Source organism: Balaenoptera acutorostrata, chromosome 1 (genome assembly GCF_949987535.1).
Source record: "Balaenoptera acutorostrata chromosome 1, mBalAcu1.1, whole genome shotgun sequence".
NCBI classification, from domain to species: Eukaryota; Metazoa; Chordata; class Mammalia; order Artiodactyla; family Balaenopteridae; genus Balaenoptera; species Balaenoptera acutorostrata.
Genome location: NC_080064.1, coordinates 147,008,487 through 147,032,571, shown reverse-complemented (window position 1 = coordinate 147,032,571; position 24,085 = coordinate 147,008,487). Strand labels below are relative to the sequence as shown.

At 37.1% G+C, this 24,085-nt stretch overlaps 2 protein-coding genes across 9 annotated transcripts in view; one reads left to right on the top strand and one right to left on the bottom strand.

The window, feature by feature from the left end:
* Positions 1-8,126, bottom strand: part of SWT1 (SWT1 RNA endoribonuclease homolog) — a 113,704-nt gene extending 105,578 nt beyond the window's left edge. For 4 of the 6 annotated variants that reach the window (XM_007166962.2, XM_007166964.2, XM_007166967.2 and 1 more), the window contains exons 1-2: positions 8,000-8,126; positions 4,015-4,115 (exon numbers count right to left, since the gene is read on the bottom strand). In XM_007166962.2, coding sequence (XP_007167024.1) covers positions 4,015-4,107 — 93 coding nt within the window. In that variant the 5' untranslated portion in view covers positions 4,108-4,115; positions 8,000-8,126. The remainder of the gene's footprint in view (positions 1-4,014; positions 4,116-7,999) is intronic. The other 2 variants (XM_007166963.2, XM_007166965.2) reach the window with 1 other exon arrangement.
* Positions 8,127-8,329: 203 nt separating this feature from the next.
* Positions 8,330-24,085, top strand: part of TRMT1L (tRNA methyltransferase 1 like) — a 36,720-nt gene continuing 20,964 nt past the window's right edge. The window contains exons 1-7 of one of the 3 annotated variants that reach the window (XM_007166961.3): positions 8,330-8,819; positions 13,195-13,305; positions 14,642-14,755; positions 17,676-17,740; positions 19,367-19,496; positions 20,954-21,077; positions 21,573-21,652. In XM_007166961.3, coding sequence (XP_007167023.2) covers positions 8,576-8,819; positions 13,195-13,305; positions 14,642-14,755; positions 17,676-17,740; positions 19,367-19,496; positions 20,954-21,077; positions 21,573-21,652 — 868 coding nt within the window. In that variant the 5' untranslated portion in view covers positions 8,330-8,575. The other 2 variants (XM_057555804.1, XM_057555798.1) reach the window with 2 other exon arrangements.

The window sequence follows — 24,085 nt, the reverse complement described above, 5'->3', positions numbered from 1 at the left end:
AGGTCACGGAAGCAACCTAAATGCCCATCAACAGACGAATGGATAAAGAAGTTGTGGTACATATATACAATGGAATATTACTCAGCCATAAAAAGGAACGAAATTGAGTCATTTGTTGAGACGTGGATGCATCTAGAAACTGTCATACAGAGTGAAGTAAGTCAGAAAGAGAAAAACAAATATCGTATATTAATGCATGTATGTGGAACCTAGAAAAATGGTACAGATGAGCCAGTTTGCAGGGCAGAAGTTGAGACACAGATGTAGAGAATGGACATATGGACACCAAGGGGGAAAACTGCGGTGGGGTGGGGATGGTGGTGTGCTGAATTGGGCGATTGGGATTGACATGTATACACTGATGTGTATAAAATTGATGCCTAATAAGAACCTGCAGTATAAAAAAACAAACAAACAAAACAACTAATACTAAACTTTCATTGGGTTATTTGTATGGAAATATGTTAATATAAATGTTTCAGACATTACATGAAATTTCTAAAAATCTTATATTTGTATTTGTATGGAAATATGTATGGAAATATGTTAATATAAATGTTTCAGACATTATATGAAATTTCTAAAAATCTTATATTTGTATTTGTATGGAAATATGTTAATATAAATGTTTCAGACATTACATGAAATTTCTAAAAATCTTGTATGTTCTGGTATAATGTTATAAGTAATAATCCTAGTTATTACTTTAAAATGTAGATCTCAAAAATAACTAATTTTCTTGTCAACTGCATTATTATTAACTTTCATCAAATCTTTAATAGTGGTCATTTTTAAGTCTTTTGTCATTTACAGACAGTTCTGGGTGTACTCTGATGCTTTTGCAAATATGTTCCTATAAAAGGCTTTCATCTTCAAGAAATTCATGGAAAAGACTCTGACAAGTACAGGTTTCTGGTAACTGACTGTACTGCTGAACTGAATGAATAAGCATTTTCAGAACTCTAATGAATAACTGATGAACTCATAAAAGTGCTAACAAAAGATCAAGATGAAAAAAAAAATTAATTACATGGGACTGAGTGAACTGATGAGGATGAGTATAATTTTTGTGACTTTCTGTCTGAATTAAAAAAAGAAAAATCCCACAAGGACTCAGAGGTAAAGAATATAGAAATCAATTTTCACTGCAAAGTAAAGGAGCTGTTACAGTGGAGGATTACTGGACTGAATGTCAATATTATGACATAGTATGAGTGTCTTTCATGTTTGGTAATTGCAATCATTGTTGCTTTTGTTGTGGTCATCCATGTACAATGCTTGGTGTCAGTCTATTTATCTCTTGTAAAAATAAAATACAGTGTGTGTGTGTGAAAAAAAAAAAAAGGATCATACATCATGATCAAGTGGGGTTTATTCCAGGAATGCAAGGATTCTTCAATATATGCAAATCAATCAACGTGATACATCATATTAACAAATTGAAGGAGAAAAACCATATGATCATCTCAATAGATGCAGAGAAAGCTTTTGACAAAATTCAACACCCATTTATGATAAAAGCCCTGCAGAAAGTAGGCATAGAGGGAACTTTCCTCAACATAATAAAGGCCATATATGACAAACCCACAGCCAACATTGTCCTCAGTGGTGAAAAACTGAAAACATTTCCACTAAGATCAGGAACAAGACAAGGTGGCCCACTCTCACCACTATTATTCAACATAGTTTTGGAAGTGTTAGCCACAGCAATCAGAGAAGACAAAGAAATAAAAGGAATCCAAATAGGAAAAGAAGAAGTAAAGCTGTCACTGTTTGCAGATGACATGATACTATACATAGGGAATCCTGAAGATGCTACCAGAAAACTACTAGAACTAATCAATGAATTTGGTAAAGTAGCAGGATACAAAATTAATGCACAGAAATCTCTTGCATTTCTATACACTAATGACGAAAAATCTGAAAGTGAAATTAAGAAAACACTCCCATTTACCATTGCAACAAAAAGAATAAAATATGTAGGAATAAACCTACCTAAGGAGACAAAAGACCTGTATGCAGAAAACTATAAGACACTGATGAAAGAAATTAAAGATGATACAAATAGATGGAGAGATATACCATGTTCTTGGATTGGAAGAATCAACATTGTGAAAATGACTCTACTACCCAAAGCAATCTACAGATTCAATGCAATCCCTAACAAACTACCACTGGCATTTTTCACAGAACTAGAACAAAAAATTTCACAATTTGTATGGAAACACAAAAGACCCCGAATAGCCAAAGCAATCTTGAGACCGAAAAATGGAGCTGGAGGAATCAGGCTTCCTGACTTCAGACTATATTACAAAGCTACAGTAATCAAGACAGTTTGGTACTGACACAAAAACAGAAACATAGATCAATGGAACAGGATAGAAAGCCCAGAGATAAACCCACGCACATATGGTCACCTTATCTTTGATAAAGGAGGCAAGCATATACAGTGGAGAAAAGACAGCCTCTTCAATAAGTGGTGCTGGGAAAACTGGACAGGTACATGTAAAAGTAAGAAATTAGAACACTCCCTAACATCATACACAAAAATAAACTCAAAAGGGATTAAAGACCTAAATGCAAGGCCAGACACTATCAAACTCTTAGAGGAAAACATAAGCAGAACACTCTATGACATAAATCACAGCAAGATCCTTTTTGACCCAGCTCCTAAAGAAATGGAAATAAAAACACAAATAAACAAATGGGACCTAATGAAACTTAAAAGCTTTTGCACAGCAAAGGAAACCATAAACAAGACCAAAAGACAACCCTCAGAATGGGAGAAAATATTTGCAAATGAAGCAACTGACAAAGGATTAATCTCCAAGATTTACAAGCAGCTCATGCAGCTCAATAACAAAAAAACGAACAACCCAATCCAAAAATGGGCAGAAGACCTAAATAGACATTTCTCCAAAGAAGATATACAGATTGCCAACAGACACATGAAAGAATGCTCAACATCATTAATCATTAGAGAAATGCAAATCAAAACTACAATGAGATATCATCTCACACTGGTCAGAATGGCCATCATCAAAAAATCTAGAAACAATAAATGCTGGAGAGGGTGTGGAGAAAAGGGAACACTCTTGCACTGTTGGTGGGAATGTAAATTGATACACCCACTATGGAGAACAGTATGGAGGTTCCTTAAAAAACTAAAAATAGAACTACCATACCACCCAGCAATCCCACTACTGGGCATATACCCTGAGAAAACCATAATTCAAAAAGAGTCATGTACCAAAATGTTCATTGCAGCTCTATTTACAATAGCCAGGACATGGAAGCAACCTAAGTGTCCATCATTGGATGAATGGACAAAGAAGATGTGGCACATATATACAATGGAATATTACTCAGCCATAAAAAGAAATGAAATGGAGGTATTTGTAGTGAGGTGGATGGAGTTAGAGTCTGTCATACAGAGTGAAGTAAGTCAGAAAGAGAAAAACAAATACAGTATGCTAACACATATATATGGAATCTAAGGAAGAAAAAAAAAAAGGTCATGAAGAACCTAGTGGCAAGACAGGAATAAAGACACAGACCTACTAGAGAATGGACTTGAGGATATGGGGAGGGGGAGGGGTAAGATGTGACAGGGTGAGAGAGTGTCATGGACATATATACACTACCAAATGTAAAACAGATAGCTAGTGGGAAGCAGCCGCATAGCACAGGGAGATCAGCTCTGTGCTTCGTGACCACCTAGAGGGGTGGGATAGGGTGGGTGGGAGGGAGGGAGATGCAAAAGGGAAGAGATATGGGAACATGTGTATATGTATAACGGATTCACTTTGTTATAAAGCAGAAACTAACACACCACTGTAAAGCAATTATACTCCAATAAAGATCTTAAAAAAAAAAAAATGAGAATAACAAGTGACTTTTCCTGGGTCAGAAGGGAAGAACAAAATATTTACATATCTCATTTTAAAACTGAGGTGTATTTTTTTCATTACACAAAAATAAACTGTAAAAAAGGGTATCTTTAGGTCAACAAACCAGAATTCTTACTTCTTCATCAACACTGGGTGATGGGGCGGTGCCTTTTCTCTGAGATTTCTCTTTTTTTCCACAAGATTCTTTGCTGGACATTTGGAAAGCTAAAATAAACATCAAAAGCACATTATGTGTGTTTTACCACTGCCACAACAAAAACATTAGAAATTATTCTTTTTTCAGTTCCTTAAAGACTGGAGTTTTACAAAATAATTTCCATATTTTACCCATTCTCAAGGTGACGGGATTCTCTCATTGTTCCACTTTACTTATATTCTCCCTCATAATGATGTTTCCCTCCTTCAGCTTCATCTATTACCTTTTTAGGAATGACTCTTAAAACTATGCCTTTATCCCTGACGTCTCTCTCAAGCATCACATCACCATTTTCAACTGTCTGCCAGACTGCTGTATTTTGCCCCGCCTATATATACCTCTAAACCAGTTAGTCAAAAGTCTTCATTTTCCCAACACATCCTCCGTCACTCACTGAGTGAGACTTCGGGCAAAACGCATACGTTTTTTGAGCCCTAGCTTCATTATATGTAAAATAGAGATAACTCATCTGAGAAGGTTTTTGAAGAACTCAGATGAAACTATGAATGTAAAAATACCTTGTACAGGATAGTACACAGTAGGGTCTTAACAAATACTGGCTTACGTGGTTGTCTTTCTTCTAGACCCTGAGCTTCTTGAAGAGTGTGCTGTATTGAAAACTGAGGTGTTCAAAAATGCCTGCTGAGTGAATGAATGAGTGAATTTTTCTTCCCAAGAATATTCATTGTTCATTCTGAGCCACTTCCAACTCTTGCTGATCCAGTCCCTCTGTCCACTTCCCATCCCAGTCTCACTTTTCCAGCCCTGTTCTGGATCAAGTCTATACTGTTAGTTACTGACAGGAAAACAAACAAACACACACACACAAACATAGTCATTCCTTATGGTCATAAACACTCTCAAGATAGTGTATACAACTATCCTGTACTGGAACGTAGAGGCCAGAGATTGGGAATATCACCAGGTTTGTTGGGGCAAGAGGATGTAAAAGGAGTCCAGAAGCAAAGTCCAAAGGAGAGTTTCTTGCTGGCAGTGATATGTATTGACACTATGAACGTAACAAAGACTAGAAACCAAGCAATTGCAACTACTCCTGGTCAATCATGATCACACTAAGTGAAGTTCTATAAAAGAATGCTCAATTATGCTAAATCAAACTTTTAGAATGTTTTGATGATTATGGAAGAAAGAATAAAAATGCTGATAGCTAACAGCAATCTAATAATAATAAAAATTAATAAAAGAGTAGCCAACATAAACTTCTAAGAACAAATTCTAAATTACCCAGAAATTTTGCTTTGTAAGATAATTCATGGCAATAATTGAATTCACAGTTGAGCTTCCAGATTAGAGGAATAATCTTCATCTCTCTTTCTTGTTCCAAGGATCCCATTCCATGGGGGGTTTGGGGGGGTGAAGCAGGGGAAGGCATAATGAAAAATAATAACTTCCATGAGATGAACTGCTTAGAGGCAATGGACTGGTTATGTTACCTTTTACAATTTAAACCCATTCACATTGTGCTCTGAATACAAAAAAACACAATTGAACCTGTTACCCATAAGACAAATTGAAAAAAAACACTGCAGATAGTGGACTATCAAAGGAAAAACACCCATATGTGTACTATGACAAATGTTTTATACTCATATTAGTGTGAAATTCATATTGATTCTATGGAAATCAAAATACAAACTAAATGAGGGGAGACTTCCTGTGCTGGCCAGTGTGCAAAACGGCTCCTGATGATCTCTGCTACCTGGTAATTACAGTCTTATGTAGTCTCCTCTCACAATAAATAGAGACGACCCACGTAACCAACAGGATATTGCTATATGGTAGTATGTGGCTAGGTCTAATCAGACATTGTGGCTTCTGCCTTACTCTATCTTGAATTGTTCACTCTAGGGAAAGCCAACCACCACATCATGAGGACATTCAAGTAACCCAAAGAGAAGCCCACCAAGGAAGAACTGAGACCTCCTGCCAAAAATGTCAGGCATGTGAATGAGCCACCTTTGAAGCTGATCCTGCAGCCCTAAGCAAGCCTTCACATGGCAGCATCCCTGGTAGGTATCTTCACTGCAGTCTCATGAGACCCAGTGCCAGATATACCCAGAAAGCCATTTCTGAATTCCTGACCCATACAAACTGTGGGGTAATAAATGTTTTTGTTTTGTTTTAAGCCACTAAGTTTTGAGATAACTTAGGCAGCAACAGATAAGTAATATACTCAATCTGATTCTTCCAAACTCTGAAGATACCTTCTTCAGGATGTCTCAAGAGCAGGGACCATGCTTAGAAATTCTTATTAAAATTCCCACAGGGGGCTTCCCGGGTGGTGCAGTGGTTGAGAATCTGCCTGCTAATGCAGGGGACACGGGTTCGAGCCCTGGTATGGGAGGATCCCACATGCCGCGGAGCAACTAGGCCCGTGAGCCACGATTACTGAGCCTGCGCGTCTGGAGCCTGTGCTCCGCAACAAGAGAGGCCTCGACAGTGAGAGGCCTGCGCACGGCGATGAGGAGTGGCCCCCACTCGCCGCGACTAGAGAAAGCCCTCGCACAGAAACGAAGACCCAACACAGCCAAAAATAAATAAATAAATTAATTAATTAAAAAAAAAATTCCCACAGAATGCACAGGCTAAAAATCTAACCCATTTCATCTTCTGGTCTCCAGCTGGTATTAATGAGATTGACATACCGAATCAAGCTTTCAATGAACCATCTAGTCTTTTAGAAATTAAAAAATCACTGGTTCTTGTATTATGCACAAATATCCACTACTCATGTCTGTAAGTTAGAATGTGTTATTATGCCATTTTTTAATCAACTGTTACGAGCAGTGAGGCAGCATACATCCAGGAATAATAGTTAAAAGCTGGGGATGGGGCCACGAAGAGGACTTTAGAACTATAATTCACGAAAACTTCCGGGGGATAAATTGTGTTTCCATTAAATTGGGGAGGAGGGGGGAAAAAACCCTCCAAATATACTTCCTAAGTACTGGGGGGTTGGAGGGAGGACCAGATTCTTGTTCTGAGTTTCAAATTGCCAAATAATCACACTCGCTCTCCCCTGGGGACTGAAACAAATAGAAAATAAACAGACCAATGAGATAAGCATTAAATATCAGCTTTATTAACTAGGAAAACCGAACTGAAGTGCGAGAACCTGAGACTAAAAAGAGTTTCCCTCTCCTGCCCTGCTGCCTGTAACATTCGGACCAGTCCCAGGCGGAGTAGCCAGAAAACTCAAAAATTTTCCCCTTGCCTACCCCAGCGGGCTTGAAGGAGCGCGGCTTAAGCTCAAGCAAGCTCAGAGAGTAAAGGCAAGAGAAGTACGGGGGCCGGGGAACTCACTTGCATACGCCTTGAGGAATGTGAATCGCATCAGTCAAGTGCCCCGAAGCTCAACATATTAACGAGCTTTGGGTATTAACAGCCTAAATATAAGCACAGGGCACTCCCCCCGCCCCCACCCCGCCAAATTCCGTATCCACAGGAATCTTACAGCCACGGCGCAGCGCTGATACTGGGAATACGTAGGTTAGGGCAAAAATAAAAACAAAAGGAAAAGAGTGTTCGGGTCACGGTGTGCGTGAAGGTACTAAATGAGGAACAGACCCCCAACTCGAAGTCCACCTGACTGACAGGCGAGCTTGTCAGCGTCCTGTAAACCGCCTAGGCCACGGGCTCGCTTACTAACACACCTGACCCTAGCCGGGGCGAGGGGCAGCTCCAGAGAAAGGGCCGGGCCAGAACCCCACCCTTCACAAAGCAGGCTCAACCCCGGGTCCGCCCCCAGAGTCGCCCAGCCCAGGCTCAAAGGGACCCGGAATCCTCCGTCCGTCCCGCCGGCCGCCCGCTACGGTACCGGAGTGAGCGTAACGTCAACGATTCCTCCCCCCACCCCGCCCCGGCTCCCTACCTTATTCACCAGCGCTCGCGCCGGTGGCGACTCGGGACGCCCAGGCCAAGGGAAAGGGACCCCGAGCCCGCTGCCCGCTGGGAAATGTAGTTCTGCGCTCGGAGGCAGGGTACGGCTCGAACTGCTCCAGAGCTTTTGTTTAGCTTTGCGTTCACTTCCTCTGAGGACTTGGAACTCCGGCTCCGCCCACCCAGGCGGCGCGGTGCACCCTGGGTATTGTAGTCTTGGCTGGATTCGGTTGTTGACGCCTGGGACGGAGACGCACCGCGGAAACGGAACTCTCTAACCTCATTGGACGCCGTCCCCAGCCCGCTCCTGCGCAGTCTGGGCTGGCGTCGTAACGTCTTGGGGAAAAGGAAGCGGACGGGACCGCGAATCGCTGTCTGTTGCTTTTTATTTTTCTGCTGGCTGGATTTGGTCACTGGTTCTTCGTCTTTTGTCTGTTGCACGCATCCCGCCCTCCCCATTTGCTTCCCCACTCCTCGGATCCGGCCCTCTGGGCTTTCACGCCAGTTGTCTCACCCCGCCGTGAGCCCCTCCTGGTCCCCGGTCGGGCCTGGCACGGAGGCGGTAACTATGGAGAATATGGCGGAGGAGGAGCTGCTGCCCCAGGAGAAGGAGGAGGAGGAGGAGGTGGAAGTGGCCCAGGTCCAGGTCCCGACCCCAGCCCCGGACTCGGCTCGGGTCCCAGCTCCGGCCCCGGATTCGGCTCCGGCCTCGGCCCCGACTCCGGCCTCGGCTCCAGTCCCAGCCCCTGCCCTGGCCCAGGCTCCGACCCTGTCCCCGTCCCTAGCCTCTGCCCCTGATGAGGCTGAAAGCAGTAAGTGCAGGAGGCCCAGATCTGTCTGCCGCAGGAGAAGCGAGAAAGTGCGCCTTGCTGGGGAGTAGGGGAGGCCCTTCTCCCCTGGGATGGTTTTTATGGGGAAAGGCAGTTTTAGAGAAATGGGGGGAGGAAGGAGGAACCCGTATAGCGGGTAAAACGGGTGTAGGATGGGGGAAGGCATCTCCACAAACCTCGAGGACCTCACAGTGAAGGATCTGTGGAGGCCAGGGGTGCTGCAGATAGAAGGAAATAATGAGGTTGTGGGCTTCTTCGTTAAAGGGAGTCTTTTTTTGGTACAAAAATTAGAAGTTACACCTAATTTGGTAGTTTCCCTCTCAGCCCCGTCTGCCATGGTTCACTAAGTCCTTTAAAATATGATAGAGTAACCGAGGCAACCTGTTTACTGTAGTAGATGCTAACTGCCAAGATTTAGCAACCGTTGCTGTCAATTAGCTTTTGTGCCTCGACAGAGACAAGAGATGGGTTTTTCTCATTATTTCATTTTCTTTAGCAGCTTGCTTCCAAAAAGAATTTGAGGCTGATGAATAGTTTAAGAAAGAGTCGGCTAAATTACAGATGTCTTCCCTCAGACATAAATACCAATTGAATTTTGTACGTTTTTCCATCAGAAGTCGGCTGTTGAAAATTAATAGCCCGTATTATTGTGCTTCTGATTGTGCTTGCATGTTTTCTAAGTGATGATTTATTGGACCATAAAGGAATTTAAAAGATTGATAAGTAACACTTTCTTAAGAATCTGCTGAACGTTTTCAAATGTAAGGTCTAAAAGTTTTCTTTAAAAATTTAGTCCCAAAATTGACCTTTATGCTCTTTCTGAATCATAACAAAATATCTTAAATTAATTCGTTGTCTTTCCTACTTCTAAGCCAGTTGTGAGATTAATGTTTATAAAACATTTGGACAGTTATAATCTAGTAGAATTATTTTACAATTTTAAAACAACATATAAATTGTTATAGTAGATTTAAGAGTAGGGCAGATCACAGAAGAGACAAAGTCAGCATGCCTCTGGTAGGCCCCTCCTCATCAGAGAAGATCAGAGCTAGTAGGTGCAAAATAAGGCCAGTTGTTTCTTCATCCACAACTACAATGGGGGAAGAGGAGGAACACTCTCCTGAGTAAGGTATCCTCCCTAACTCATCTCTAGATGGGATATTTTTATGTTTATCAGAGGTGGTTGAACAGCTTTAGGGAATGCATGCTTTCTCCAGCTCCCCACCATCAAGAATATGTTGAATATAGTTTGGAAAGATTTATTCATATATTCCAAAATTTACAAGTGTGTAATTTGAAGAATGCATGATGTTTGAGACACCTGAAAATGCATTGCTGGGACAAGTAGGTAATGACTGAGAATCTGACATGCATTAGAAACATATTAATCACATTTTAAAAATTATTTTTAGATGGTCTAGGTAGCCCTCTGAAATCAGTCTTAACTAGGCAAGATGAAGATGGCATATCTGAAATAGAATTGAAAATTGAGGAAAAAGAAGTTTTAAAAGAACCTCCTAGCATCTTGGACTCATCTGATTGAACAAGAGGTTTGCCTATTGACTTCTGGATTAGTGTGTTACAAAAAGATTGAGTGATTTAAAGTACAGATTGACTGATAACTACTGTCTTGAACCAGAAAGTGATTTCAGAGATGTACATAGGCATATCATGACTCTTTAGACAGATCTTTTAGAGTTTACTTCAATAACGGACCACAGGATTTTCAGTTTTCTAGCTTACCAGGCCCCTTTCGCTTTGTACTACTTAGTAGTTGGAATGATTTAAATAAGCACATCGTTATGTAGCACTATATATCTTGTTTCACACACACAGATCTTTGAACTATGAAAGCCAAAAGCTTTTATGATTTCAAATTAAATAGGCTGGTTTGTACACGTGGATTCATGCCTGAATCTTACTAGACAGTAAGGTCAGACACCTAGCAATTAACGGTTTTTGTAAAGTGGGAAAAAATTTTACCTGTTTATAGAAATCATATCTCATTGTAAGTCATTTGAACAATACCTGGTATAAGAAGTTAACCAATAGCATTTGTTGCTCCTTGTTTTTCTCATTTTAGAATTAGGTAAAAATTGTTTTTTAAAAAATTTTAGCAGGAATGTCTGACAGTGCTGAATTGAATTCCAAAATTATTGACTCAGTGTGCTACTGCATCCAAAAAGACTAATGATTTTTTTTAAAAATTAGTTTAAAACTTTAGTGCCTGCGGTGTGCAAGTTACTGCACTAGGCACTTAACCGTTACAAAGATGAATAAGACATAGCCCTTGCCTATTTACTGCTTATTTGTAGGGGAGACAAACAAGAACACAAATTATACAGAAGGAAAACAAAGCAACTGGGCATGAAGCTTGGAGAGGGATAGGCAGGAAGACAGTAGTGTCGAGAAATTGTATAATCTAATTATATAATTAATATTAGAGAGCCTTGTGGTTTACCCCCATTGACTCCTATCTCACTGGGGATCCTTTCCTGTCAGTTACATCTCCTAGTCTTGCATATTCAGGATTCCACTTTGTAAATGTTCCTTCCCTTGGGGCTACACATATTCAGGTCTCTCTATCCTTAGAAAGAAAAAACAAGTTACAATCCCATCCATCTCCTTTTTTATACTACCAAACTTATTGAAAAAAAGTAATCTATGCTGATTTTCTATACTTGGTTTCTCCTTCCAATCCCATTTGTACTCTCAGACACCTCACTGAACCTTCTTTCTTAAAGGTCACTAGAGACTTGCTAAATACTAAATCCAGTGGTCTTTTCTTGATCTCTGCAACTAATTGTGATACTTAACTGTGGAGCATTTCTCTTTTACAGTGTCTTCTCTCTTGGCTTCTGCATTATCTTGATTCTCCATACCATTTTTCCTTTTTGAATGTACCCTCTTGATTTTCCTCAACGTCTCTTACAAATATCTACATACCTCCATACCTCACTTACAAATTGTATCCATTTATATGAATCAGTAGTGGGTTCAGCAGCATTGGGGAATGCATCCCACACACGACTTACTCAAGAATATGTTAAACATATTTTGGAAAGATTATTCATATATTCCAAAACTTACAGGTATGTAATTTGAAGAATGTATAATATTTGAGTAACCCAAAAATGTGTTACTGGGACTGAGTTTTGGCTTTTTTCTTCTCTGTATCACAATATTTTTCCCTTACGCTTTCTTACTCATGCTCATAGTTTCACCTAACGTGTATTTATGAGTTATATCTATTCAGAATCCCTCCTGAGCTCCAAAAACAATTCAACTGCCTACTGGACTTGAGTACCTAATACCAGTAGTAATCAAACACACTGTGTAAAAAACTAAATTCCCTTGTCTCCTCTTTCCTCTTCCTTTGTGCCAAAAGTGTTCTCTGCTTCCTTTATTGGTTAACAGTATTATTAAATCTCAGGATCGTCCTTTAATCTTCACCTGTACTTTCACATCCCAAGTTCTTTGCTTCTTTTTTTACCTTCTCTTCTCCAGTACTTTTCTGTTACTAATTTCTCACCTCAATTATTGATCCTTGGTACTACAGCCAGAGATACCCTCCTGAAATGCATTCAAATCATGTCTTTGATTTCCTCAGAAACCTGAATTAACATTGTCTGAAGAGTAAAGTCCAAACTAACTTGCATAGAATTTATGCCTTCCGTGATACATTTTTGGCTGCATATCTTTCTACCAGCTCTATCCCCCAAACATACTACTTTCCAGCCAGGAGTGGTATAGAGGTGGCTGTGTATTTTTACACCACATGCTTTTGTTTATTAGGTTACTTCAGTTTATAAGGCCTGATACCAAATCTCTACTTATTGAAATTCTATTCATACCTTATGAAATTCTATTCATGCCCTAAATTTCAGTCAAATGCCACTTCTTCAGTGAAGACATTCCCAGGAGCACTTGTTGGAATGAATTACTCCTTCCTCTGTAGGCCAGCATCATATTACCTTTACCCCTAGTGTTCATTTCATCCTGCCTTGTGTTCTAGTTAGTAGTTAACGTGTTAATCTCTCTCACCTGGTTGAAATTTCTTTGAAAACAGGAAACATGGCTTCAGTGTTTTGTACAGACTAGAACCTTTCTTTTGTAGAATTATATTGAATAATAAGATAGAATTTGAAAGCTGTGAGGTTACACAGCAGAGTTTTTTCCCCGACTCTGCCTTCTTAGGCACACTTGTCATTTTATAAACTGAGTTTCCCATCTAGGTACTAGGGCACTGTGCTATAGGAAATAAAAGTAAAATTCCATGTGACGTGATCAAATAAAAATGAAGTTGGAATACAGATTGTTAAAGCATAATTTTCTAACTCTTAAAATTTCCTTTCAGAGAGACACATCTCGATTCAAAGGCAACTTGCTGATCTAGAGAAGTTAGCTTTCGTAACTGAAGGGGATTTTGACTCTGCCAGTTCACTGAACTCAGATAATCTTGATGCAGGTATTTCCATGATTTGAAAATGTGTTTTTTCTCAGCTTCTAATGATTTGTCATCTTTCGACACATGAAAATTTTTCTAAGCATAGACTTGTTTATTTTCACTGAACTAGAGCAGAAGTAAAATAATGGTTTTTTACTTAGGAAATTATAGCCTTCTATATTCAAAGGTGCTATGAGATAAGTTATTTCACAACTTCTCAAGGAAATTACAGTCTCATGGATATATAAGGGCTTTGTATTCTAAAAGTTAGGAATTACATTTTACTATGAGTAACAAATCCAAAAAGTAGTATGGAGGCTTATATTCTCTCATGTAAAAGAAGTCCCAAGGCTGACAATTTAGGGCTTGTACAGAGTTTCACAATGTCGTCAGCGCCCCAAGCTCTTCTCTTTCTACTTTGCCATCCTTAGTGCTTGGATTCCATCCTTAAGATCTCACGGTTTTCTGAAGTAGGCAGAGTATATATATATATATATATATATATATATATATATATATATATATATATAATAAGAAATAAAATTGTGCTTATACTTGCCATGTGCTATGTGTGAAAGATATTTGTTGGATTAAAAATTGAGTTATTATTTCTGTATATTTTATCGCTTTAAACCTGGATTTGAGATTTTAATTCTTTTGTATACTATCAAAGTTTTTATTAAGAAACATTACATTTCTAATTAAATAAAACTTATTTAACACATAATCTTTTCAAGAATATGTTAATAAAGAAGGAAGAACTTAGAAATTTAGTAATAGGATACAGTGGTTGTAACCATGACCCCAGTCTCAGAATAGCAATTATATAGGATCCAAGGTACTCCTTCCAATTCCTTCTTCCATTTTTCTAACTCCGCACATTAACTATTTTTGTTGCTGCTAGAGTAGAAGAGTATCAGAGCAGATACTTATGCTCTCTGCCCAGCTCCTAGCCCTCTGGGAGTGTGACAACTGCTGCCTTTTCTCCTGCCCAAAGTACAGAATGACATTCTCTCTGGCAGGCACTTTGGCTGGAGGGATATCATGTAGTTTATCACTTCCTCATCATCTCTGTTCCCACTGGCAACAAGGATATCTGCTAGCCACAGAGAGGAGAGTTGTAGGTAAAAAAATAAGTCACTGACCATGTGCTAAAACAACTATTGTTAAGTACCTGCTGAGGCAGGAATGACTTCTCCCTAATGTTAAGAAAGATAGTATCTAAGGTGTGTGAGTGTGTGTTTTGGGGGGTAAAGGGCAGGGGCAAGAGAGGTTCCCCGTTACTTCTTTTGTAGCTAAATTTAAGCATTAATAGCTAGTCTATTCTCTGCTTTATTAGTTCCTTTTCCTTTAACAGGAAACAAACAGGCTTGTCCATTGTGCCCCAAGGAAAAATTCAGAGCTTGTAATAGTCATAAGCTTCATCGTCACCTTCAAAATTTACACTGGAAAGTCTCAGTTGAATTTGAAGGTTAGTATTTTTGTGCTTGCTAAAAGTGATGTAAACGAAATTAAAGATTTGGTACCAGTTTTGGAATTTTAATGAAAACATAATCAAATATTTTCAGTTTAAAATCATGAAGGATTAATGCCCCTTTTAATGTATTTATTAATAAAAGACCATATAGCTCTCTAGGCAATAGATAGATGTGACACCAATAGTTTAGTTTGGCAAACATTTATTAAGCATCTCTTCCGTACAGCGTGCTTGGCGCTGAAGGTCCACATTACTTATTGAACCATGTTTTAATAAGTTATACTTTTCCTTTTATATTAGAACAACTACAATTTTACATATATTTTTGAAGATATAATAAATGTGTTAAAACGAGAAAATAAAATAATTGGTATGAATATTGGAAAAAAGAAGATAACATCTTTTTTTTTTCTGCTGATGGCTTAAAAAAGCCATTTAATGAGAGTATTTGGAACAGTGGTGAGATACAAGATAAATATTCAAAATCAGAGTCTCTCTACTCTAGATAAATGGAAATTAGAAAAAAACAATTATAATAGTGACAAAAATGACACAATTTGAGGGAGTAAGTTTAACGAGAGGACTCATATAAAGAAATGAATAAAGTTGAAGAACAAAAAACAACATCTTACCAAGTTAAAATACTTCTTAGAGACAGTGAATTATTAGATTCTGAGATAGTGAATTATATATTACAGCATTTTTGGAAAGAGATCTGGCAACATTTAAAAAATTTTAAATATTCATCCACCAGGCACTGCCTTTCCTAGGAGTAAAAGAAGCAATACACAAGGATAGGTGTACAAGAATATTCACTGCAGCATGGGCTTAGTGACAAAAACTTGGAACTAAAATAAAAGAGATTGAATAAATTATGGTACATACATACCATGAAATATTATGCAGCCATTGAAAAGAGTATATTAGATTTATACCAGTTTACTTGGAAGGATTTCCATGGTAAACTACTAATGAAAATAGCAATATATGGGATAAAAACAAAAAGTACCCCCCCCCAAAAAGCCCTAAATATCAATCTAAGCATGTATATACTTATATTTGTATATGATTATATAAGTATAGTCATTGTTAAATGTGCTTATCCGGGGTTTCAACCAGACTGAATGAAATAGCCGTTATAAGACACCCAAAAAAAGAAGCCAGAACTATACCAGAATTATTTTCTTAGATTATCACTAATTACTTAGAGAAAAGGGTATTAGAGACTAATTCAGAAGCCGTATGTTTTATGTTTAATTATTTATAAGAATGTATAGTAAACCATATTGACTTCTTATCAAAAAAGAAAGATCTCATTTTAATTACAAAGGTCTCTTTCATTTGCTTTATTTAAGCCATTGTTTAATCTTTAGGTTTGGTCTCCCTCCTCCAAGTTATTCTCTTCTCTTTGATGGCTCATAGTATTGCTTTACTCTGTCATGTACATTAGGATGTTGGGTTCTTTCACATGGTGGTCATCTGGTAGATGGTGAACATGATAGATTTTGTCTTTGTGAGCAGGCTTCAAAGTAGTTGGCAAATATGTTGAATAAGATCTGCTGAAGGAATAGAAGTGAGATGAGGGAGAAAAAGCCAAGAATGCTTGTGTTTGAGACTTGAGCAACTAGAAAAATGTTGTCCTTTACTGGGATGGAGAAGACTGCATTAGGTATGAGAAAGAAGGACAGGTCCTCAGATTTAGGCATGCAAATGTTGAGATGCATCTAGTGGAGATATCAAGTAGCCTGGAGGCTACATGAATCTAGACTTTGGGGAAAAGGTTTGGGCTAGAGATACATATTTGGGAGTTGTCAGAATATAGATGGTATTTAAAGCCATAAGACTGGGTGGGATAACCTTAAGAGTACATATAGGTGGAAAAAAGTTGTTGTCCAAGGTCTGAGTCCTGAGACACTTCAACATATACAAATAAATGATTGGATGTAAAGTATGAGAAGAAAGGAGTTAAAGATAACTTAGTTTTTGAATTGGGAGTAACTGGAAGGCATTATCATTCATTGAAAAGGTGAGAAAGAGACCTGGTTCAAGAGGAAATGAAAATTTTAGTCCTTGACAGTAGGTTTTTTGGAGTTCTGTTGTTGTTGGGTTTTTATTTGTTTTTGTTTTTTTTTTCTTGGCTGCGTCACACGGCTTGTGGGATCTTAGTTCCCCAAACAGGGACCAGGGATCAAACCCATGTGCCCTGCAGCGGAAGCGTGGAGCCCTATCCACTGGACCGCCAGGGAATTCCCGACAGTAGGTTTTGAAATAACCAGTCATATGTCTTCAATAGGCAATTGGAAGTAGAGATCTGGCCCTCAGGAATGAGTTGGTAAGAGAGCTATAATTTGGGATTCATTCTCACAGGGGAGATAGTTGCAATCATGAAAGGCACTACAGTTACCAAGGAAATGAGAAAAAATTTATGTAGCACATCAAGCATACAGAAAATCTACATTTTCGAGTATGAGAGAGGGAAAAGAATCTATAAAGAAGATTAAGTAGGAAAGGTGGGAAGAGAAATAAGATAGTGCCGTATCATAAATGAAGAAGAGGCTGTGTAATGGTAAATGCAGCATAAGGCAAAGAAGATGAAGCCTAAGAAAAAGTCAAGATGGCAGAAAGACGATAAAACGGAGCCCCAAAGAAGCTAAATGACTAATCCAAGGTAACACAGATACTTTTGGCCGAACCAGATTTTGACCCTAGATCTCCTGTATTTGTTTTTATACTATGTCATATACAGCAAGTGCGTAAAACTAAGGCAATCTCATTCAAATAAATTATGACGTTACAAATATAAGAATAATCTCAATTATTCTTATAAAATAAAATTTGCTAGTAATTTTTAATAATAATTGAATACTTAATGAACAGTGATAGACAAGCAGCAATTCTTCATTCTTCATTCTAGGTTACAGGATGTGCATCTGTCACTTACCTTGTCGACCAGTGAAACCAAACATTATTGGAGAACAGGTAATCACATGGTAGATTTGTTTTTTTTAGATTTAGCTGTCCCTAAAGAAAGTGCAATTTTGACTTGCTTTATGACTAAAATGTGCATATTCAGCAATGAGTTTAAGATTTTGTTTACAAGGGCTTTCAGATTACCATAGTAGGAAAAATATGAAATGTATGAAAGAAGTTGCTATATTGAACTTTTCATTTTAAAGTTTTTAATTTCAGTCAGATCACCTGCTCTCTTGTGTTCAAAAGGAAAGTTAACCCACTTACTAATTTTGGAATGGAGATTTTTAAATAGTAATTTTTTTCTTTCAAAATAAATTTTGATCATGGAATAAGAGCCTTTAATTTCTGTGGTTTAGTAAATATCTTAATATGTGTCGATTCATACTCATCCTATGTTCTTCCTCTTAATTTGTCAAAGGACAGAATGAAGAAACTTTCTGAAATCTCACTAACTTTTTGTTAAAAGTATGTGTGTTTACTTTTAGGATAGATTTGACCTTTGGGGAATACAAATTATAAAATATTTTATAGTGACACTATCCGGAATGCATATTAGTTTAATGGGTCCTCATTATTAATTTTCCTTTCAAGTCACTAAAAAAAGTAAAGTACTGGGGGGAAAAAACAAACATTTCTTAAGTAGTTAGGATAATGCTTAGTCCATTAACCCTATCTAAGATATTTTGAATATGATAACCACAATGCCATAAGGAACCTTGTGCAATGTTCTTGACTATTCTCTCCTTGCTCTATGACCCCGAGTAAATAGGACATAAGAGTAAAAAGGCATCAAAAGCAGGAAAGAGCTGTTGGAGTGGTGTTTTTGTTCTCAGCTAAATAAGGAACTATAAAGTTAGAATTTTTACTTGGAAAAATAGACTTTTTATTCTTTCTCTAACATTTAGTAGTGTGCTAGAACTAGCTCAATTTTCCAGAAATCTTGAAAGCTCGTTGTTAAATGTGGCCATCATCAAAAATTAAATTATATAAACTTAAAAGTAAATAAATTATATTAAAAACAAAGGTAATGAATACTCACAACTCACTACTTCCCATTTATTTTACTACATTTTACTTTTACCTGTGCTCTTAACGTTATTTATGTATTCTATATCTGCACGGTGGCAGTGTTCTCTGGTATGATATTGCACATCTCTTCCCAAATTCACGTTCAGTGATGTCACATTGGTAGCTTCAAATGTCACAGTTGTAGCTTGACATCGGCCATGGTAGAGTACATAAACCACAGACAGCTGCAGACACTACAAATCAGGGCTTTATTTTCCTGGAGAGCCAGTTGCTATACATCTACCAGCACATTGCTGCTAGTGTCATACCGTTTGTTAAGTGCTGCTTATAGAAGATAGAGTACAGTTATTTGCTGATTAGAATGAATGGATAAAACTAAGAAATTAAACTTGTGGCCTATTGTAAAGTAAGATTAAAAAGCATATGTAAATATAGGTAAGGAAGTAAAAATCCTTTCAAAGTCACATGGCAAAATGAATACTATCTTCTATATGTTAAACCCTAAATACACTAACATACATAAATTTACAACATTAAATAAACTTTTATTTCATTGTCTTAGTAACTTATTTATGTATTTAAATTAAATACTCTGTTTGATAGATATCCAGTAAAATGGGAGCCCATTATCATTGTATTATTTGTTCAGCAACAATCACCAGAAGGACGGATATGCTAGGACATGTTAGGCGCCATGTGAATAAAGGAGAGACTAAATCCACGTATATTGCTGGTAAGTTGAGCAATCTCATTAACATGTTAACAAGTAAATTCTTAAACAATGGTCTAATTATTCTTTTCAGATATCAAGCAGACAAAATACAGTGACTTAACCATTTAGTTAACTACTAATCTGTCTGATTTTGTTTTGTTTCTGTGAGACTCCCAACAATATTCAACTGTTCTCAATTTAACAGATATATTTAATATCTGGGATAGATATTAAATATGGGTAGAAAAAAGTAACTGATGTTCAAGTAAATATAGGTATCTTAATGAAAGACTATAGAATTTTATTACGAATGACGGCTCCTGTACCAATAACTGTGTTATACTTATTATTGAAAAACACTGGAAAAAGGAGGTAGAGTGATATATAAAGACTCTTTATTATCCTGAGTGATATCAAGTTATTAGTAGCTTGTTAATACTGAGACAGTTCCGTCTCAAGAATTAAGAATTAAGCCCTCCTGCCCTAAGGCATCCATTATATGTAATGAATTAACTTCTCTCGTATACATCTAGAATGGTACTCTGGACCTTCCCTTTAAGAATTGAAAAAAAAAAGTCACTAAAATAATTATTTGAAGGGCTTAATTTGCTCACAGAACCTGGTTTGAGAAAGGCTGATCTTGTGAGATATGTGACTTGACACTTTGTTGAGTATAGAAAGATATATAACACAACACTAGGAAAGATTACTTTTATTTGGCATTGTAGAAAGGGAAATATGGTTCCCATTTAGTTAACATTCTGGTAGTAATGTTATCAAGAAATCCAAACATAGAGAATCTCAATTATATTTCCCCCACACATATTACATATGTCTCCTTTCTTAAATATTTAAAATATATTCACACAAACACATCACTGTTTCATTTGGGTTTATAGCTAAATGATTCTAATGTACATTAAATGTAGAATAATTTTTTTACATTAGCTTATAGCTGTTTGAATATAATTTGTGATTTAAAATCATAATTATGAGAAAGTGTTCTGAAGTCAAGCACATTCAGGAAATATAGTGACTCTTAGTCATCCATGCCGGCTAATGGAATGTAACTACACAGAGAGGTTAATTTTCTAATGTTTAAACCACAATAAAATATATTTAGCAAACCAACCTATGTAAACACAATGTAGTGTTTGATGAGTAATAAAGGTATTTTAGGATTTTGTGCTATCTTAGGTTGATCATTCTTAACTAGGTATACAGATACATTGATGTGCTAGACAGTTAAGATTTTAAGCTGACAAACTTTAAATCACCAAATACTTAACTGAGTACTACTCTTTTCCAGAGACAGTGCTAGGTAGGTCAGTTTGGGGGGATTTTTTTGGCATCTACTCAACTGATTTCATTAACATGAAATATTATAAAGGAAGGTTATTTTTTTAATGTATATTGTTTTTGATATTTAGAATTATTTTGTATTTCACTGGAAATCTTTTTTTTTTTTGTAATTTTAGCTTCTGCTGCCAAACCACCTAATGAAATTTTGAAAGAGGCAGACACAGATGTACAAGTTTGTCCCAACTATTCTGTACCTCAGAAAACAGATTCCTATTTTAATCCCAAAATGAAACTAAATCGGTAAGATAAATTGAAAACAGGGTTATGGGATGTTTCAGATAATTACAGATGTACCTTTTCTTAATCTTTTTGTTCTAATATATTGAAACTTAAAACTAGGTATAGATTGAAAATCATTTATTTTAGCATTTTCTCAGAATGATTGTTTTCTCTCTTTTATTCTTCTACCAAACCAATTTCTTTCTCAGAGAGTAAAATAGGTCTAACTTTATATAATTAAATGAACATGTTGGGCAAGTTGGGCAAGTTTGTGGGCAAGTTTTATTTATAAAATCATTATTCATAGTGAATACTTGTTAATAAAACCCAATTCGATTTGTAGTTTAATTTCACAGATTTTTAGTTCTTGTACTGTTAAGTAAGGAATATTAGGTCTCTTTCCAAAATAGTTTGCATAGTAAATAGGAGCCCCATTTCTCACTATTCTTAAAATAAAATCTACAATGATGAAACCATGGTGCCGTAAAATTGTTTGATTGTTATACTTTCTTCTAGGCAGCTAATATTCTGTACACTGGCTGCTTTGGCTAAGGAACGAAAACCTTTGGAATGTCTAGATGCCTTTGGAGCTACTGGTAAGTAGTGAAGCCTTTTTGGAACCCCACTTTATCAGATCTGTACAGTATCTTTTCTTTCCCTTTTTTTTTCTTGTTGTTTAGCCACTTTGAAAACTAAGGGTTTGTTTATATCACGTGAACCTAAAGAGATTTTTTTCCCAGTTTTGTTGAGAAATAATTGGCATACATCACTGTACAGGTGTACACATTTGAGGTGTACAGCATGATGATTTGCTTTACATATACTGTGAAATGATTACCACAATAGGTTCAGCTAACATCCATCATCTCATGTAGATACAATACCATAAGAAGAAAAGAAAGAAGAAAAAATATTTCTCCTTGTGATGAGAACTCTTAGGATTTACCCTCTTAACGTTCCTATATACCAGTGTTACCTATACGTAGTCATCATGTTGTACATTTCATCCCTAGTACTTATTTATCTTATAATTGGAAATTTGTACCTTTTGCCCACCTTCCAGTACAGTATCTTTTCCTAGGACATTTATATGGATATCATATGTAGCAAAATATTTTGATAGAAAAAAAAAATCCAAGGTAATTTTTTTTATTGTGGAAAATTTTCAAATATATACAAAAGTAGAGCATATAATAAATGAATCCCTTTATATCCATCACTCACTTCAGAAATTACCAATTCATACTCAGTCTTGCATATGTATTCCCATGCACTTTCCCTCATACCTCATTCCCCCATTCTATATCCCCATTATTTTGAAACAAATCACAGATCATTTCATCTGTAAATATTTCAATGGGATATGTAAAAGACAAGGACTTTTTAAAATTAAAACCCATATACCATATCACACCTAAAAAATTAAGAATAATTCTTTAATATCATCAAATGTTTAGATATGCCTAATTATTTCATAATTTTTTAAAATTCAAATCAGAATCCAAAGACTATATTTCAATTGTTTAGTATGTCTCTTAAGTCTCTTTTTAATCTATATTACCTTCCATCATTTTGTGTGTATGTGTGATAATTATTTGTTGATATAACAGGTCATTTGCCCTGTAGAGTTTCCCACAGTCTAGATTTTTGCTGATTGCATCACCATGGTTCATATAAGATGAACCATCACATGATTCCTCTATCTCTCATATTTCTGTAAATTGGTAGTTGGATCTTCAGGTTTAATCAGATTCAGATAGGCTTTTTTTTTTTTTTTTTGCAAGAATACACATTTACTGTGATCAGTTATCAGTTGGTGTTTGGTTGTCTCTTTTTTTGTGATGCAGTAAATATTGCTTACTCATTAGGCAGTGGGGTAAGGTGAAATTTTAAAGACTGAGACATTTTCCCAAAAGGACTTAACAGTAGAGAAAAGATAATGGAAAAAGTAGAAAATTTCTAAGAAGCCACTTGTACCTAATCCACGTCTTACTTCTTAAAGGTTATAGGAGTGTATTCTTGGGAAGTTTGTACCAATAGGATGAAAGCATGACTTAGCTCTACTTAAGTTCCTCTCCTCAGGGAGAACTTGTGGTTAAAAACATGGACTGTGGAATCAAACTGGCTGCATTCAAATCCCAGCTTTATAACATGGCAGCTGTCTAACCACAGGAAATTTATGCTTCAGTTTCCTCATCTATCTAAAGGAGGGTACCCACCATAAAATAATGTGAAATTAGGTAAATTAATACATGTAAAGAAATTGGAACAGTGTCTGGTATATAGCAAATGTTATAAAATTATTCAGTATCATCATTATTGTATTATTACTACTTCTACTACCATCATCATCATCATTAGTAATGTCTCTGTAAATATGGTAAAAGTGATGAAGTAGTGATTTTAAGCTGATCACATCCTCTGAGCCAGTTGGGTTTTTTTTTTTAATATTTGTTTGTTTATTTGGCTGGGTTGGGTCTTTGTTGCAGCATGCAGCATATTCATTGCGGCATGTGGGATCTTTTGTTGTGGCACTCGTTGTGGCGCACGGGCTCTTTGTAGTGGCACACAGGCTTCTCTATAGTTGTGACATGCGGGTTTTCTCTTCTCTGGTTGTGGCGTGGGCTCCAGAGCACATAGGCTCTGTAGTTTGCGGCACGCAGGCTCTCTAGTTGAGGCGGGTGAGCTCAGTAGTTGTGTCGCGCGGGCTTAGTTGCCCCGCGGCATGTGGGATATTAGTTCCCCCACCAGGGATCGAACCCACGTCCCCTGCATTGGAAGGCGGATTCTTTACCACTGGACCACCAGGGAAGTCCCACCAGTCGGATTTTAAATTTGAATCAATTTTTACTCCTTTTCCTGCCACTGTCCCCACATACACTCAACCACCAGATCTGTTCTAATTTTTCTTTTGTATTATGACTCATACTCCTTTTCCATTCCGTATCCACCAATGTAATGATTTTTGGCAATGGTATCTCTCCCACCCAGTCTGTCTTGTATGCTATTGCAAACAGCCCTTCCTCTGA